The 17,598-nt window shown below is 35.1% G+C and overlaps 2 protein-coding genes across 8 annotated transcripts; both read right to left on the bottom strand.

The window, feature by feature from the left end:
- Positions 1-1,012: 1,012 nt before the first annotated feature.
- On the bottom strand, positions 1,013-11,921 carry LOC102590984 (serine/threonine protein phosphatase 2A regulatory subunit B''beta-like). Of its 4 annotated transcripts, none has more exons than XR_367199.2 (14): positions 11,392-11,921; positions 9,150-9,392; positions 8,937-9,045; positions 8,601-8,700; positions 7,472-7,577; positions 7,181-7,271; positions 6,394-6,535; positions 5,740-5,887; positions 5,447-5,556; positions 3,565-3,721; positions 2,690-2,815; positions 2,430-2,595; positions 1,351-1,598; positions 1,013-1,152 (listed from the first exon to the last, which is right to left on the bottom strand). XR_367199.2 is itself a non-coding variant. In XM_006345835.2 (13 exons), the coding sequence occupies exons 1-12, from the start codon at positions 11,539-11,541 to the stop codon at positions 2,455-2,457; spliced, it is 1,623 nt and encodes a 540-aa protein (XP_006345897.1). In that variant the 5' UTR covers positions 11,542-11,921; the 3' UTR covers positions 1,032-1,598; positions 2,430-2,454. The 4 variants fall into 4 exon arrangements, 2 of the variants coding, with proteins under 2 accessions (XP_006345897.1, XP_006345898.1); XR_367198.2 differs by having other exon boundaries at positions 1,032-1,265; XM_006345835.2 differs by having other exon boundaries at positions 1,032-1,598.
- A 1,555-nt stretch (positions 11,922-13,476) lies between these two features.
- On the bottom strand, positions 13,477-17,153 carry LOC102590182 (uncharacterized). Of its 4 annotated transcripts, none has more exons than XM_006345832.2 (3): positions 17,015-17,153; positions 15,121-15,346; positions 13,477-14,077 (listed from the first exon to the last, which is right to left on the bottom strand). In XM_006345832.2, exons 2-3 carry the CDS (start codon positions 15,301-15,303, stop codon positions 13,796-13,798), a joined length of 465 nt encoding a protein of 154 aa, XP_006345894.1. In that variant the 5' UTR covers positions 15,304-15,346; positions 17,015-17,153; the 3' UTR covers positions 13,477-13,795. The 4 variants fall into 4 exon arrangements, with proteins under 4 accessions (XP_006345894.1, XP_006345896.1, XP_006345895.1 ...); XM_006345834.2 differs by having other exon boundaries at positions 15,121-15,329; XM_006345833.2 differs by lacking the exon at positions 17,015-17,153 and adding an exon at positions 15,871-15,994.
- Positions 17,154-17,598: the final 445 nt, after the last annotated feature.

Raw genomic sequence — 17,598 nt, 5'->3', positions numbered from 1 at the left:
TATATATATATAAATTTTAAATTATATTTTAGTAAAATTTTTGATTGACAAATAGAGAGGCACAAAATAGGACATGCACAGAGAAGCACATGCAATGCTGCTAGGTATGATTGGTCCCCTCTAGCATGTGAAAATGTTCTTAATGGACAGTGTTGGAAGCTTTTTTAATTGGCACTTTCAAAGTACAAACCGTAACAACTTTAAATATGATCTAAAATATCTTATTATTATTATTATTATTATTATTATTATTTTAAATCCTTATCAAGAGAAGGATAAAATAGTCATTTGAAAATGTTACAATTCATGATATTAAGTGTCAACCAAACTCTCTTAAATTCGTTAGGGGGATATTGAGTTTATTAGTATTATAGGAAACTTTATTTGTTGATGAAGCAAACCCACTTAAATTCATTATCTTTTGAACTAAAGAATTATCGAAGAAGGTTTGCGCATGTTTTAACCTTTACAAATCTCACTTGTGAAATTGCACAAAAAGTATGTTGTTGGGACATTGGATTTCCGATGATCTATTGGAAACAACCCTTCTATCCCGCAAAGGTAACATTAAGGTCTCCCTACATTTTGTCCTCTCTAAACCTCACTTGTGAAATAATACTAAACATGTTATTGGGAAATTGAATTTATCAGCATTATTACATTATAGGTAATTTTATTTGTTGGTTAAGTGATTAATAATAACTTCGATCATCCTCCGATGGTGATCTCTCCTGTCAATTTCCCCCTTTGCCTATCCTTAAAGACCATAGGAACAATGGCTACTTTCAAAGAAAAAATAAGGCAAGAATTACACCTTTTAGACTATTGTATTGTCCAAACTAGAACACATATACTGTATATTTCACTATATGGACATATTTCATTCAATGTTTAAAACTGTTTTCATCATACTAATCCTTAAGTTCAAGGTTAAACCTAAACCTAAAACTTTCATCTTAATCCGAACTTGAGACTGACAATGTAAAACTCAGTTCATTCTTGCTCAACCAAATTCAAGGGATAATGAATGGTGATACTAGAACAAGTTTATTACTTGTGACTAATAAATCAACAGAGTGCCAATTGACAGGAAAATTACCATACTTGGCTTCAACATCCAAGTGGCAGGACAAAGAAATAGAGAAGAATATCCTGCAGTCCATAACAAAACTATCAAAGATTCACAGAACACAAAAGGCATATAACATGGCACATTGGCACTCACTACACTAAACCTCATCTAGACAAAAACGTATCTGAAACCGCTGAAAATTGGAACAACAACAAATAATTAATAACATTGATTTGTTACAGCAAAAGAGAAAACAAAATGTGAAAGTTCTGAATTACCAGAGGGTACATTATCGTCAATTGCTCATGTGCCAAGCCCTTGATAATTCATGTTGGCAGTTTTCAAACTAGCATGGACAGATACTTCGAGAGAGCGTGCTCTGTGTAGACCAAACAAAATTTCCTCTGTGGCTATCTCAAAAGATCTCCAAGAGCAGCTTATCCCACATTCATTTCTGTGCAAAATTCACTTTTGCGGCTCAAAATTCAGCTTCAGATGAAGTTCGTTGCAGGCACTTTGCTGGAAACTAGTACAGATTTAAAAAACAGGAGTTCAGCCTTCTGGTATAGCAATACCCACATTATAGCCAGGGCCTTCCAACTCACATATTAAATAAATGTAATAGAAGTGATCAAAATTGTAGAGGACACAGTAATAATAGGTGGCCAAATTAGCTATGCTAAAATGAACACACACACACACACCGAGATATATACTTGTATTGCAACTGAAAATGAGATGAGAATGTATCTCCTATCACTTGGCTACGATATAATCTCTAATAAAAAGGGATTCTGCATTCACCTGGGTGGTCAATAATTTTGTTATGAATTCAGTTCCAGCTAGCATTCAATATTTTATTTTATTTTGATAACCGAGAAATCCGTCTGTGACCCACCCCTTGGACCAATCACAGCCTTCTAAACTCGGTGGATAATGGGCCCGCCCCGCTACCCTTCTCCACTTAAATACCGGGCTTCGCTTTGCATGGTGTGGGGCTTGAACCTGCGACCTAAGCCACAAATCCTCCACCTTTTGCCACTTGATGCTCAAAATATGTATTTTCCTCATCTTTTCAATTATTTTAGAAGGAATAGTGTCATGACATTAAAGTAAATTATACAGTAAAAAAATACTTTATGGTTCAGCGATGGTTAGTATCATCCAAAATGGAGCCACCCCAGGTGTTTATAAGTTTAGTCGAGTACTAGACCTTCTAGCAGCTTCATAATATTAAAGAGTGGATATTTGAGTTAAAAAACCCAGAGAGATCTTGATAAGAAACACTGTTTCACAGAACTATCTATCTACAATATGTACTGGTTGAAGGAGATATAATAAAATGGATTGCTCATACCTTTCCACCTTGCCAACTGAAAAACTCAAAAAGGCGCCTCAAGTGATTCATCCCAGACATCTGCACTTCCGTTGGAGGCATCCTCTGCATCTTCCTCCATTGAGAGTCTAATATATTCCCTGTGTGCAAAGCGATCCCACTCGGTCAAATTCGGGTTCTCACGTTCCTGGAACAAAAAGAAAATCATATTAATCTGTTGGTAAGAATGATGAAGGAATGTAGATCGAGCTCATTTACTTATTAACCAAACATTAACTCACTTGACGTATAAGGAACGGGTCGCGAGTTTCAAATGCCATGAACTTATTGAGGTTAAAGAGAACATTAAAAACACTGCTGGATAGTTTATTTCCCTTCAAGTCGCGTAACGTAAAATAACTTTGATCCTGCAAGTAAAGAAACTTCAGTGTTATGTATCGTTCTGAAAATTAACCCAGATGGTACAATTAAAACATTATATATTGTGCATCTACTCAAACAATATAAGTTGAAGAATGACATAACTTGTTTCGGTTGGTAAAGAGATCGACTACTTCTTTCCCAAACTAATCATATATTTAGGGAAGAAAACACATCTGCTGTGTTTCTTATTTCCGCAGGACCATTGACTAGGGAATTTACTCAGCACATTGGTTTACCATTTCACCATCAAGAAGATAAAAAATCTGCCTGCCAACCTCCACCAGAGCTTAAAAAGAAACACAGTTCACTAACTTTTTTTATTTATGACAAGGAAACCTGCAGCCGCTACCCTTTGGGTGTGCACAAGGTAAAACCCCGCTTCTATGCAATAGCTCGCAAACCACACATGAGAGGTAACCCTCACTAGGCAAGCCCGGTGGGACGAGCTCGACCCAAAAGGCAAACCCTTGCTTTCACTGGCAAGGGGTTTCAAACTTGAGACCTCCAACATGGAAGTCCCGAGCCCAAACCACTGGGACAATGCAGTTCACTAACTTTTAACTTCTACATCACTTTCTTTCACATAAAAAACCATTCAAACAATGCAACTTACAAACTTCAAGTTAGGTACCAAAAGAGGTCAACTAGAAGTGTTCTCTCATTACAGTAGAAAAAGCATTCATAGGACACAACATGATAAAGATATCAAATGTGAGAAAAAAAATAGGATTACCTCTGGATTAATCATGTCAACCATCTGGCACAAAATATCCTCAAAAAGCACTGGCTCTTGGCCCATGCATTCCATTCTATGCAACTGCTCCTCATAAAAGAATTGCATTTCATTCCTAGTCAGAATACCATTTCCATCCAAATCTATGCATTTGAACCTGCCCATAAAATAAATTTAGATAGAGAGAAGGCTGTGGTTATAAGTGAGTACTTGTTCATTACCAGAACTATACAATTCAAATTTTCTGAAGAGGACTCATCATTTTATAATACCATTATTTTGCCCAAATTCTTGGCTGAAATGAACAGAATTAAAGCGTACAATCCTAATGCAACACAATCAACTAAATGGCCTTCCTGACTGTCACAATAATTCCTGATATACTCTAAATCTTCAAAATGCAACAACCAGCGATTTGACTTCCAACCCATTAGCTTTCAAATACCAAGATAAGCTAAAGAACAACTAACAAGGTTAGCAAAAAGGACGATAAGGAAAGAAGACAGAAGAGTTTGGAGGACTAGGCCAGCTTGCATTTTCTGGGTACTGTGGACATAGAAATCAGAGATACTTTGAAGATACTGCAGTATCAGCTTGTAAACTCAAATATCAACGTCTGTAATTTTTATTTTATTTTTGGATTTCTTTTGGTGTGTCGACTCCAACTTGTTTGGGACTGATGCATAGTTGATGGATTTCTTTGGTGTAAAATATTTGACGTGTATGATCAAGACACATTAGTTGACTTCTCAGTTCCCTAAATTTTGAGGGAGCTTGAGTTATCTACTATGTAAAGATTCTGCACCTCCTGGATTAACAAAAGTAATAAAAATGACCTTACTAATCTGAAAAAGTCCTCTGTGTACTCAAATCTTATGCATTCAATCAGTAACTTGGCTTTCCAGTTAATAATGCATGTTATAACCTCCCATAGGCCATTATTGTAAATATTCACATCTCATTAAAATACTCAAATCACCAAAATTATTTTGTATCAGAATCAGAGCAGGACGGGGGGAGGGGAAGACGTTGATTCTATTCTCATAAACAAATTATAATAAAACAGGCATGGCAAAAGCACTTGAATTATCATTCAGTTTTGCAACCTGTGTGAATTACTTTCGTTCATCTGAGATGGTACTAGGATTAAAACAGATCTAGTCTTGGTCTTTTTTTTTAAGGTGTTAAAACGGTATTGCTTTTGTTTTGTTTTTATTTTTCCCCACCTTTCCACAAAACAGTGTGTTTGTTTGGATTAAGGTCTGGGAAACAACCTTCGACTTCTCTTTTTCTGATAAAACAAAAAAACTGTTTACGCAGAACAAAAACAATTGCTGAAAACAAATAGGAAATATAATCTAAATGCAACAAATATATGGCTAGAACTAGAAGTAGGTAATTTGCAAGGAAAATCTTATTCATACTCGTGATATCCTGGTTAGCACAAGCATATTAACCTTATGAACAATAATAGCATATACTTCCAAGTACCAGCATCTTTGGTGATCCCAGATGCTATTAATTATTGGAGAGCCGATTCTCTTAACCTAAACAAACGTCTTTTTGAAGACTTACACCAACATCTCATCCCCCTTTCCTACTCAATAAACTAGGAAAGCACAACACAGAAGGAATTCATCAATCCAGCTGCAGTCATAAAATTGGCATGGATAGTGGAAATCAGTTGGCTCCTTAAAGGAAGAACATTACTAACATAATCCCGCTCAGCAGAAAAAAAATTCACAAATGATAAAAAAGAGACTCAAATGCTCCATCTTCATAAAAAGAAGATACATATGCTCTATTATAGAAGAATCAGGAGGAAAAGTTTTAACATTTTAATGGAACTTGAAAAAGAGTTTCATGTTAATCCTGAAATTACCAGTACTCAAGACCAGGCTCTGACGTTTTATCCTCCTCTGATAATATAAAGTAAACGAAGTCTTCATAACCCATCTTTCCTTCAACTTTACTTGTAAACTTCCTTGGAACCTGACAAAACAATTAAACATGCTAATCTTCTCTCTACTAATCAGATATCCCTGCGGGGACGACAGAAAATTAAAACATAAACTCCTTATAACGTGATAAGCAAGCATTCTTAAAATACAACAGTTTATTCATTATTGCAGGGAAGGTAAATTGAAAGTGACAGAGTACATGGAAGACTCAAACCTGAGAAAATATTCTATCAACAATCCTGTATGTAAGGGCATGGTTGCCATATCGAATGAGGTTCTCTTTATCAATCAGAAAATCATGATCGGTATCGAGCTCCCAAAACTTGCAATATATCACGTAAAAGTGTTCATAAGAAAAGTATCTGCAGCAAAAATAAGGTGCTCAGAGATGCAGCAGAAGTATTTACTTGATCGGAAGAAGTAACAAGAACTTGCCCGAAGTTATCAGTGAGAATAATGTCAAGCAAAAGCCAGTAGAACAAACTCTAAAAGGAAAAGAAAGTAACAGAATATTTGACTTAGTCTCTGTGAGAACCCAGAGTTTTAAAGTAATCTGCAAAACATTGTGATGTCCTTTTGTAATGTCAATCTTCCAAAAAGGATTTTGCTAATCAGTGATATATACTGCACCTTTTCTCCTCTCTTCTTTCTTTGACTAGTAAAAAAAAGACAATTTCTTAGCACCACCACTTGCCACATAAGCATGCTTGTATTCAAACCACACGACATTAGACATTTTGATGGCAATGAAACAAGAACAGATGGCATCAAGTGAAGTAAAAGACGTGAATCTCTAAATTTTCCCAAAAAGAAGTTTGTACATTTTTTCATGTCTACATTAAGTCGATACTGTTGCAAATGTATTTACCTAAGGACCTTGTTAATATCTTCTTCCTCATCTGCATGTTGCATTGCAGCAATTAGGTCAGAACGCTTCAGCTCCCTGAGGGTAAGATGACCATCACCCAATCTATTCACGTAGAAAAATATTCTGTATATTACAGTTTCAGCTGGCCAATGCAAGAAAATTAACTGTTACCATAGAGTGTAGTAGTTTGAAACCCCTCTATGTTACAAACAAGAATCTAAATAAGATGTATCATTCCACCTGTAAAAAGCAGACTATCTACTCCATTCCCAAGTCCCAAAAGGGTAAAAGGTTAGCAGTTACCTAAACTAGTTTGAATGGGACTCCTTTATAGCGAGCAACTAAAGGAAATTTCAAGTCTTAGTTAGATGAGAAATACAAGGCATTAGAGTTCTCATGCTTGACATACCAAAAGCCCAGAAAAGGTAATTGCTCCATGCGAGATAACACAGCTAGGAACCCTTAAATCTTTCATTGCCTTTCTTCTCAACCACGGGTCAGGGGGATGAGTAATACAGCACACTTAGTTCAACATATAATACCTGTCCAGTTCATCCCAGACACCCACCTCACTGAAAATTTTATAGCAACAACCACCATAGCACTTCTAGTTTTTTTGCTATGGTTAAATGTAACATCTCAAGATAGAAATTAATAGGGAAGTCTAACAGAAGAAATTACTTAGGACAATGGTTATATACATCACAAAAAGCATTGACGATTTCAAGGGCACAAAAAAATTCTGCATGCATTAGCAATTAATGCTACATAATATTGAGAAGGGTACCATATCGCTCTTGAAATTCGGGTGTGTTCCGTAAGAACTCTAAACCAGGATGTGTTGCCAAAAGATCTCGAAGAACAGGCTTGAAATCATCCTACAATCAAATTGGTTGAAATTTCAATAGATGGTAGGAAAAAAACAAATCCACAACCTTTCTGTTGCATAAAAATAATCTCTTTATAATCATGAATAATCAGACAAAATCTTTAGCTCTTTTGAGATAGGATGAGCGAGAAACTACAAAATAATGTGATGAGCCACTCAAACAAATAAAAAACAAACTAGAGAAAGCACCTGTGTCAGGTGTTTGAGATCCGGCTGCTTCAAGATTGTGTAAATTTGGGTTGCTATATCTTTTGTCAACATGTTTCCGTTGACCCAATAATCAACAAAGACATCCCTACAGCCATGTTAAGCAAATAGCATCAGCAAGCTCTCTTTCAAGTAGTTTCAGACATTACTAGGAAAATATTAGCACTAAATGCTCAGGTATACTATGCATCAGCATTACTAGTACCCTATATCAGGTATCACTTCTGAGTTGGTCTTTTTCTAGTGTTAGTAGTTATAAATAAACACAGGAGAGGTGTTCGAATATTTTTTTTAAAGGTCCAGATGTGATATAAGTTCACAAGGCAAAGAGTTCCAGATACAGACCAAAAGAAGTTCTTTAACTTGAACTATTGAAAGAACAACTAGTAAAGATCATCAGCTCATAAAACAGATTTTTTACACTACGAACAGAAGTTCACAAGGTGTACTTTAGTTAAAAGAAAGAAAGAACTCTCCAGAAAACAGCATTTCCCATCTAGTCAAATAAAATTCCAAGATGTGAAAGGAATGTTGGAAGGTAACAAAGTGAACATGTCTATTAAGGCGCCAGTCACTTCAGTGGGATAACAATTACCAAAATGCAATGCTATTTGGGAGAAAATCTTAGGATAATGTTATTTTATTGTATGATCAAACTGTTTTATATTTTTTTTGTGTACCACACTAATTCCTTTTTATTTGGTATTCTCGTCTATTCAATTTTTAAAATATAAAGGAGGGTGAATATACATCAAACCCATCTCAAACTGAAATTGAGGCAGCTAAGGCAAACAACCCAGAATAACAATGTTCTGTCACAATGCAACAGATCTGACTAACTTTAGAACCTCCAAAAAAAAAGATAAATACACTTTATATTGAACTTCAAAAACATATAGAAGGATATCTGTTCAAGAAAATGTATTCTTATATATCTTATAGAAACATGTTAGAAGAGGACAAAAAGACATAGAAAGATGTTAAAGGAAGAAGGGATGGCCTTCATCCCATATTTTCATTTCCACTTTCTGAAGGTGCAGATGACCTTCTAGGAAATACCCAAAAGAGTTAACGAATCATCTCGAGAATTCAGAAGAAAGATAACATTTACCTTGTTATGACGCCTGTTCTATCAACATCAATCTTCCTAAAAAGAACCGTGGAGAAGAACGATGGCAACTTGCATATTTCCTTAGTAATTGGTTTGAATTCTGACAACCAAGGAAAAAATAACTTAAATGGAATGTCAAAATGCACACATAAATAATAATAAGTCGCATCATAAAGGTCAACTGCCCATATAGCTAGCATAAATAATGATAAACTACTCTTTAAGTATCAAGAAACTTTTTCTTATAAAAAAATATGTGATCCAGCTTAGTATTATGCTTATATTTGGTTTATTACCCCGCCCTACCCCCACCCAAGAAAAAAGGGGGAACCTTACCATCCATTTGTAGTCCATCCGTGTGACCATAGAAAAACTGGTTTATTCTAAACAAGCAGCGTTCCTTCAATTCATTTGGAGGTGGACGGCCATTTTGAAAATAGAACTGCTATCATCATATGCATTTGATCAAAAAGGAGAAATCATCACAATCTGTCTGTGCCAAAAAAAACAAAGGCATCACTCTGAATTAGTTATGCAACGTTTCCATACCTGTGGTATTAGCTCTTTAACAGGCTCGTTCACTAATTTCAAAGGGGATCCTAACATAGAGGGGCCTGCCCTGGGTCTCGTTGTTCGCGGCGAACCAGATGAACTTCTTGGGGAAAGCGGAGGGGTACTTCCAGCCGGAAACATAGACGGCAAAGAACTGCTTGTTGCTACATTTGTGCTGGAAGAAGTTCCAGTCGCATTCAAGGGACCACCAGCTTTAGCATTATTAAGCAAATTTTTCACCTGCATGTAGTGAAAAAGATTACTTTCCATTTGCCAATCAACCTGAGATCAACAACTTTATTTAAATGAAATGGGGGGAAATGCACATATCATCGCTTCTATTTGAAATAATGCAGGGCAGACAGCACAAAGCATCATAGGCCCCCAGTACTGAGAAAAATCCACATGGATGTTCAATAGTCCATCAGTTCAATGTTCAATTCTTAAAAGCTCAAACGCGTGTGAACATCCAAAGCACCAACAATACAATACAATGCCGAACATCCTCAAGCATTACTATGATACTATCACTGTTCATCACCAACAATACAAAAATTTACGAAGAGTCTCCATTAAACCAGAGCACCACCACATCTCCATCATCCTGGGAAAGCTTGTCAGAGACAGTAGTTCCATGAACACAGTGATTCCATTATCAGCGACTGCAACAAGTTGTTGTAGTCTTATATGCATATTATTATTCAAACTCTGAGCAATGTTGGATTTTTGTTGGTAAAGAACAAGAGTACACTCAAACAAAAGAAACACAATTGATCCCGGAGATCCAAAGAATGTACAATCATAACAAAAGTAGACAAAAGAACTCAGAGAAAGAGCACGGAATTGCAACAGACTATTGAAAATTTTCTTCTACACTCCACACAAAAATGGTTAATACATCTTCACGGTGCCTTCTAATCATTCCTCACCCTAGAGGACTTGACAGTACATTCACTCAACATGATACTTCACTCAACATAATATACTTAACATTCTCATGAAGTCAACATATTATAGTAGTTAGAATCACTTCTGTGAGATACAAGACAGATCATATAGGAGCACATTATGATGCAATAACGCATTAACTTGAAAGTACTGCTTTTTTTAAAAAAACTTTGTATTATAACACAATAGTACATGGGCAGTACTAAACCTTATATACAGATGAACTCCAAAACTCCACTATTTTAAATCTAAATTGAATCTAAAACATCAATTATAGAGACAGTTTCATTTGAGTATAATTGATTGCACCAAAAACATAACGACAAAATGCAGTTGAGTTTAACTTTCTGCATACTATTCTCTACGCTCTCAAAACACCTAGAATTTCTCTCTTTCCAGGTTGCCCACCAGTCTAACTTGAAAGTACTGCTTGTAACTACACTTCACAATTTTCTTGAAGCCTGGTACTTGAGTATTACCCGGGTAAAGGGTGGCAGGCTGGCGGGATGGCAATCCAACCAGTTTGAATCTATGAGCCAACTGGGGGTAGAGTAGCTAATTCACAAGGGAATTGTCAGTTATACCAACCACAAAAATTTCAATTTCCCTTTCACTTCTTTTCCAACTTGTCTTTTTTTTTTTAAAACCGTTGTGTCCGGGCCGGCTTTTGCACACCACGGCTAATACCCAGCCAGCTCCCACCACTAGGTACCAGGTAACTTTGTCCACTAAGGCTACAATGGATAGAAAGAAATCACCTAGTGTTTTTGTTTCTACTTTCTAGTGGACCTCAAGGTGCTCAACCCACTTCAAAGACCACCAGGCCACACCAAGGTGCATTCCAACTTTGTCATTTTGGCAACAATGTTCCATACTTAACATGAATTACAAATCATTCATAGCCCAAAATCCTTCACTTATTCACCATATCAACCAAGTTATGGAAAAAAAAGAATGGACCCAAATTAAAATTTCAGAATCTAATTCCTAATACATCAAAAAACAAAACAAAACAAAACTATCAGCAAAATTAAGCACAGTGGAACTACCAAAGGTGTCGTAAATAGAGCTAACACTACTGGTAAGAAGGAAGGTCCAAGTATGACCACCACGCATATATTGCAGGAAAGCTAGACTCAACTACCAACTAACCTTCTACCTTATTCCACAACATCCAAACTCTCCTACCTAAGGTCATGTCCTCGGTACACTCAAGATGCTACCAAAATCTAATTCCTAATACACAAAAAAATACACAAATGATTAGCAAAATTAGGCACTGTGGAACTACCAAAGGTGTCGTGTCCGGAAGCGATAGCCATTGATCAAAAAGCTTCTGGGCAACAAAAGGGTTATCCTTGATAGCAAACGACGAAACATCAGGAAGCTGCAACAGTTCAGCATCAAGCCTCGCTACATCACCAATTAAATCCACATCCATTTTTTTACCCTCTTCAACTCTCTAAGCAACGAAATCAATCCAAATCCAAATCCTCAACTCTTCCAGAACTTTCCTTATCATCAAACAAACCAAAAAAACGAGCTTTCACATCACCAGAACGTCGCTTAAAGTATCAATTTCTGATTATTTTTTTCGAAGAAATGGAAAACGATTTTCCGAATTGAGGATTTCGTTCTAGATCCTTCTAGATTTATGAAATCTGAGGTGAGATTGTATTGATGGAAAACGAATTCTAGGGATTTGAATTCCGATTGAGAGATCGGAGAAATGGAGAGAATTTACACAAGCTCGAAACCCTTGAAGCAAAGTAGCAATTGTGTGTGTGAAGGAGGAAATGCAAAAATGCTAAGTTGTGTAATAATGATGTAATTATATATATCTAACCTAATGATTTCGTTTAGACACTCGAATTATGGTTCCAATGAATATTTAAACAAATTTTATTTAAATTTTGGGCGAAAAAAACGATGTGTGTCTGAATTCATGCGCCTTGATTGATTTCACATGATATGTGTCATCTCTCGTGAGTAATTGAGACTAGATAACTCTTTTCACCAAAATAAGACAGACGAAAAGATTCCGTTAGTGCTTTTGTTTCTGTTGAAATTTAAACTTGATACGTAACCTCACTAAACGATAAAACCTATCCATGTTTTGCTTTAGGTTGATTTGCTTAATATGTGGTTAACTTAACTTGTTAATAGATGTTTAAGAATGTACAAAAGTTTTTTCAAATTTTGAATTATTAAGTGTTTAATAGGAACATTTTATCATGTATTCAAACGTTCAATTGGAGTAAGATGTAGTTCGAACGTCTAAATAATTTTTTCTGACAAATGTAAGAAATTGTCGATGTATTATGTCGTTGATTATATGAGCCTTACTCATTTACAATAACATAATAGTGAAATCTCACTAAATTGTATGTAGAGAAAGTAGAGTGTACACAGATCTTATTACTACCTCGTGAAGGTATAGAAGCTTTTTCTGAAGCCTAACTCATTTGTATAAATAATTTTATTTATCAAAACTTAAATATATGAACGTTTAAAATAAATTAACTAATATTGTTTGTTATAGTTGAAATATAAATGTTGATTTCTCATGAGTTTCATCTACTTTATCAGCCATTAAACTATACTCAAATTTTTATATTTAAGATTCTTAAAACTAAATGTTTTGTTAATCTAAATTCACATTGAACTTAGATATACAAGAGTTATTATGTAAAAATTAAACATAATCCTTAACGAAATTCACATTGAACTTAGATATACAAGAGTTATTACGTGAAAATTAAATATAATCCTTAATGAAATAAAATTCGATAGAGACTTTTCTATAATTTTCGCTCTTCTAAGTCAAATACGAAACTTCTATTTAATGATGAAACCTCAAATCACAATCATTTAATTTTATTTCACACCAAATAAATATGATATAGTAGCTTCGTAAGAAAATAAAACAATCTGTTTTTTTAATCATACAATGATACAAAAAATGTAAGAAAAAGTGATCAAGAAACTAATTGCACTAGCATTTTTCAACGCACACTTCATCTTCAATCAACTAATCTTGCACTTTGCTCAAATCCCATAAATTAGTTAACTTATGGTCAAATCATAATGATTATACCATAGTTGTATATTCCTTTAGGCTTTGAAATTAACAATGGCAGAGTTCAAAGTAGGATCACACCCAAATGAGTGTTATGAAGACAATCTACAAATACTAACATATTGCGCCTAAAATCTCTATTTCTGCTAATATTTCATGTGTTTCTAAAGTGTCTGCTTCCACAACTCGAATTTGTGACCTAACTTTTCAATCTGCATGATCAACAACCTTCACCAACCCTGGGTTGATAAACAAAATTTGACATTTTAACATAATAAAACTAAAGGACATTAAAAGTGTGAAAAATGAAGGGTGACATTATATTCACTTATTTGGTGTTAGCACATTCCAGTATCCAACTAAAATGGATCAATTCATTACTGAGCTTTGAAATCATACAATGAACTTAACTAATTTGTTTGCAAACTGGATTATTCTAAGAAAATTATCCTGTATAACTAGTTTTTTAGGCAACAAAAGGCATGCACTACAAAATCGTTGGCCACGACACTCCGCGTAGCTTTTGACGAACAATATCATGTTCATTGAGATGGTACGATGAGTCTGACTGCTGATCAAATTGAGGAAAAAGGGTGTGAGCACAGAATGAAATTCATCAACTTTCTAGTTTGTTTGTCTCAGCTTCATTAGTATTATACTCGTCATCGTCGTCGTCATCATCATCATCTTCTTCTTCTTCTTCCTCCTCATACATGTTGCTCCTAAACTTGCTTAGTTCAGCCTTGCCATCATCATCTTCACCCAACAAGTCAAATCCAAATTTGATGTCTCGATGCTTAACCAAAAGCCAACGGAGTAAGCGGTCTTCTTTGTTCAGGTAATGCAGTTCATTGTTTAAACTGGGTGGTGTCATCACTGTCATTTGCATCAGTTGACCCTAAGAAACATGCAATATCCTTAAAAGTTAGTAACAATAATCAAATACCGAGGACAAGAACACTTCTAGTGAAATTTGACAGACTTCTTTTGTACTGCTTTGCAAATATACAGAAGAAAAAGCTTAGTTCTAAAGGTCTCTGAGAAAAATTGTCATGTGTGCATCACAGAAAAGGAATACAGAGGTGTGGTCATCGCAACAGTACCTAAACGAATTTGGAGTTTGTTTTGTCATGCACCAAGATAATGGAAAGCGGCACAGAATAAATATGAGGTTGGGGCTAAACAGCTCTCTCACAGCATTTAAAGGGATTAATTCTTAAAAATGCCAGACATAAAAGTGAAACATTGAAGGGCTAAAGGTCAGATGACAATCATATTTGAAATATTTTACGAGTACTTTACGGATTTACCTTGACAAATGCTTGAGATTCAAGGAAGCAGTGTAAGATTCACCAACAGACAATACTTCTGTGGTGGTTCCTTTGAATTGATCATATCTAAATTTTAAATCTTTTTTACAATTCTCAAGATGCAGAGGATATTCCTAGTATTTTAGAGTTCTTATGACCTTCATAGGAGTTCTTCTTTCTTTTGCAACTTTTGGATGTAAGTATTACTAGAACACTCCGTGTGTATTCTTTTGTTTATAATACAAGTTGAGTTTCTCAAAAAAAAAAAATCTTTTTTACAAGTACCTTAATTTTAAGTTTTGATCTGAAACTGGTTTCGTCTAACATGATTGCCTATTTGCATGTGTAGCATCTGACACTCAGTTAATCCGCATTATAAATGTACACAATAGTATTCTTAGTCTTGACATGCAGCCATTTGAAATTTGGGCAGATCCGGGGGAGTGGAAAAAAGAGCCTTGCTAAGCAGGTTTTGTTTTGGGAATTTCTCTGGCATACTTCTTTTTTTGGGGTGGGGAGCTTGCAAGGTTAAAAATACAGGGACTTTCTAATAAATCACTTACCTACCGGGGTGGAGGAGGGGAGAGATTATAACATTACTGAAAGTAAAAGGATATCAAGAGAAACACACCTGATAGTATCTTCCATCTAGTTTCTTAATGCCATAACCCAGTTGAACAGTTCCAAATGACTTTAAATCTGTAAGGACGCCATTTTTTCGATAGACATGCTTCCCAACTTTTGCAACGAGGTCCATCATAGCCTCCTTCTTTACATGGGGTTTCAGTAACAGCATACAGTCGTATAGTGGCATCTTTTGTCTTCTCTTGATTCAACCAACTTCAGGAATCACAGAACTGAATTACATCAAATCTTGGAAAATGAAAAACTACGACAAGATGCACACTGCAGGTAATCAAAGCCAACTCAACCAAGAAGTTCACTCATTGAAGGAATCATACTCCAAAATGCTGTAACACATCGAGACATTTTCTTAGTAGCACTGAAGTTGGAAACAGTTTTTAGATCGTAATATTCTTTTGAAGTTCCAGGTACCCCATGGAATACAGGTCCAGTGCTCTAAATTTTTTTGAAGGTTCAAAAAAATATATTTTGAGAGTAAAGGATGCTATGTTCTTCTGATAACGCAAAAGAAAACAAAGGAAACTTTGTTCTTCTGATAACACAAAAGAAAACAAAGGACATTTTGTTCTTCTGATAAGCAACACAAAGGAAATTCTCAATATGTCAGATTGAATTATCCTTGAAACACACCTGAGACAGAAAGAGTAAAACAGATACACAAATGGGAATGACAAAACACATACAAAGAAGGAAAAATATCAACTCCCAATAAGGATCGGCAAAACACAATTCTAACCTCTTTTTTTAGTCAGTGGAACATTATCTAACTTAATTGTCCATGAAGCAAACTAACCCAAGAACCATTGGGTACCTATCTGAGAAAGATGAATAGCTAAGCACTCAAACTCACCCACCCAAAAAGAGAGAGAGAGAGCAAAACAAGAACAAGAATAAGTTCGCATGAATTTCTAATGTTTAAAGGTTTAGAAAATAAGCATTAAATGTAGTATGGGTGTGATAGCCATGGAACCTGAATTTCTGTATTTGATAACTGATCTCATGATCAAAGAAAAAGTCATAAAATTTCAATTCACATTTTAGAGTTTCCGTAATGAGCAGTAATTAACCATACCAAACTACATTCCCCTCCCCTAAGAAGTGAATGAAGTTTTGTGGTTTGCATGAACCAAGGGGATGAGTTGACAAATTATTACAGGGAAAAAGGCTCAGAAACACCATAACTTGCTCTTGCTTTTGGTTAACTTAGGATGCACTTCCGAAGATTTACACGAGACTCTACAATTTCCGGATGACATCAATATTGGATTGATCTTACGATTTACATTATGTATCGAAAACACTCATAAACTAACCATCCTTTCATGAAAAGTCACGTGCTTTCAAAAGACACCTTTTTTTGGACATATCATTTCCAAAATATTGGTCGCAAAGGTATCATCACCAAGACGGAACGCATGGGTGGAGCCAAGTATGGCCAAGGAGGTTCATCCGAATCATTTAGCTGAAAATTGTGTTGTTTATACATGGTTAAAATTACTTTTTTGATTGATGTTGAACCTCCTTTGACTTCTCCATGTGTTTACTTTCCATATTTTGAACCACTCAGTGAAGATACTAGCTCAGCCACTCACCGAACGGATGTAAAAATTGTTAACTACCAAATACAATAAGACAAATAGTAACAAAGATCATAAATTTCAGCTCTCAGTAACTTCATATCATTGCTAATTAAACTATTTCAGTTTTCCTTTTCCTATCAATTTTAGTAACTCAAAATCTAAGGATTTACATTTTCATGAGAATTTCCTTCCTGTGCATTGCTTCTACACCAGAAAACTAAGAAACGTAGCAGATAAAAACGGAGAGCTGAGGGTTGTGGAACTACTATATAATGAGATAAAGAAAGATAAACCGAATACCTTCAACGCAGATCGGTGCGTTTTCGAAGTCGCCGGAGATGTGATCGGCGCGATAGAGAAGTCACCGGAGATGAAGTTCACTCTCAGTTCACTGAGCTCAGTTCCTGCTACTAGGGTTTTACTTCTGGTTTGTATGTTATATTGACCCTCAAACTTTTAGGGAAGTTGCAATTTCATCCATCTATTTCTCAATTTTCGTCCATAACACCCAAATGCATATATTTGTGTTACTTACTCCAAAATATTTGGTTCCAAAAGATAATTTTAAAATTATCTGATTTACTCGATTAGCTTATTATTTCAACTTTAAACTCGAAATATATAATTTGAAGTTTGAAAAACATGTTCTATAACATATTTATTAATTGTGATTCATAAAATCTATACAATTGATATACATTATACATTTTATATTAACAGTGATTTTATAAGTATGCATATTAAAACTAAAATATACATAAATCACATTTATCTTCACAATTTATAAGTTACATGTATGTGTTGCAATTCATAATATGCATAAATTGTATTTGTCAATCATGATTATAGGTCTTGTTATAACTAAATTATGTATGTCTATTATC

Source organism: Solanum tuberosum, unplaced genomic scaffold (assembly GCF_000226075.1).
Source record: "Solanum tuberosum cultivar DM 1-3 516 R44 unplaced genomic scaffold, SolTub_3.0 scf00072, whole genome shotgun sequence".
Lineage (NCBI taxonomy): Eukaryota > Viridiplantae > Streptophyta > Magnoliopsida > Solanales > Solanaceae > Solanum > Solanum tuberosum.
Note: the sequence above shows the minus strand (reverse complement) of the source record. Positions and strands in the feature narration are given on the sequence as shown.

What these genes read in the sequence shown, in the direction of transcription:
- LOC102590182 (XM_006345832.2), bottom strand. Translation starts at nt 15,303, where the DNA reads ATGCCACTATACGACTGTATGCTGTTACTGAAACCCCATGTAAAGAAG. An exon ending in TAGATGGAAGATACTATCAG is followed by an intron (nt 14,078 to 15,120) that starts GTGTGTTTCTCT and finishes CATGTTTCTTAG; the next exon opens with GGTCAACTGATGCAAATGAC.
- LOC102590984 (XM_006345835.2), bottom strand. Translation starts at nt 11,541, where the DNA reads ATGGATGTGGATTTAATTGGTGATGTAGCGAGGCTTGATGCTGAACTG. An exon ending in GGATGGACTACAAATGGATG is followed by an intron (nt 8,701 to 8,936) that starts GTAAGGTTCCCC and finishes CTTGGTTGTCAG; the next exon opens with AATTCAAACCAATTACTAAG. An exon ending in CGAATTTCAAGAGCGATATG is followed by an intron (nt 6,536 to 7,180) that starts GTACCCTTCTCA and finishes TGCATTGGCCAG; the next exon opens with CTGAAACTGTAATATACAGA.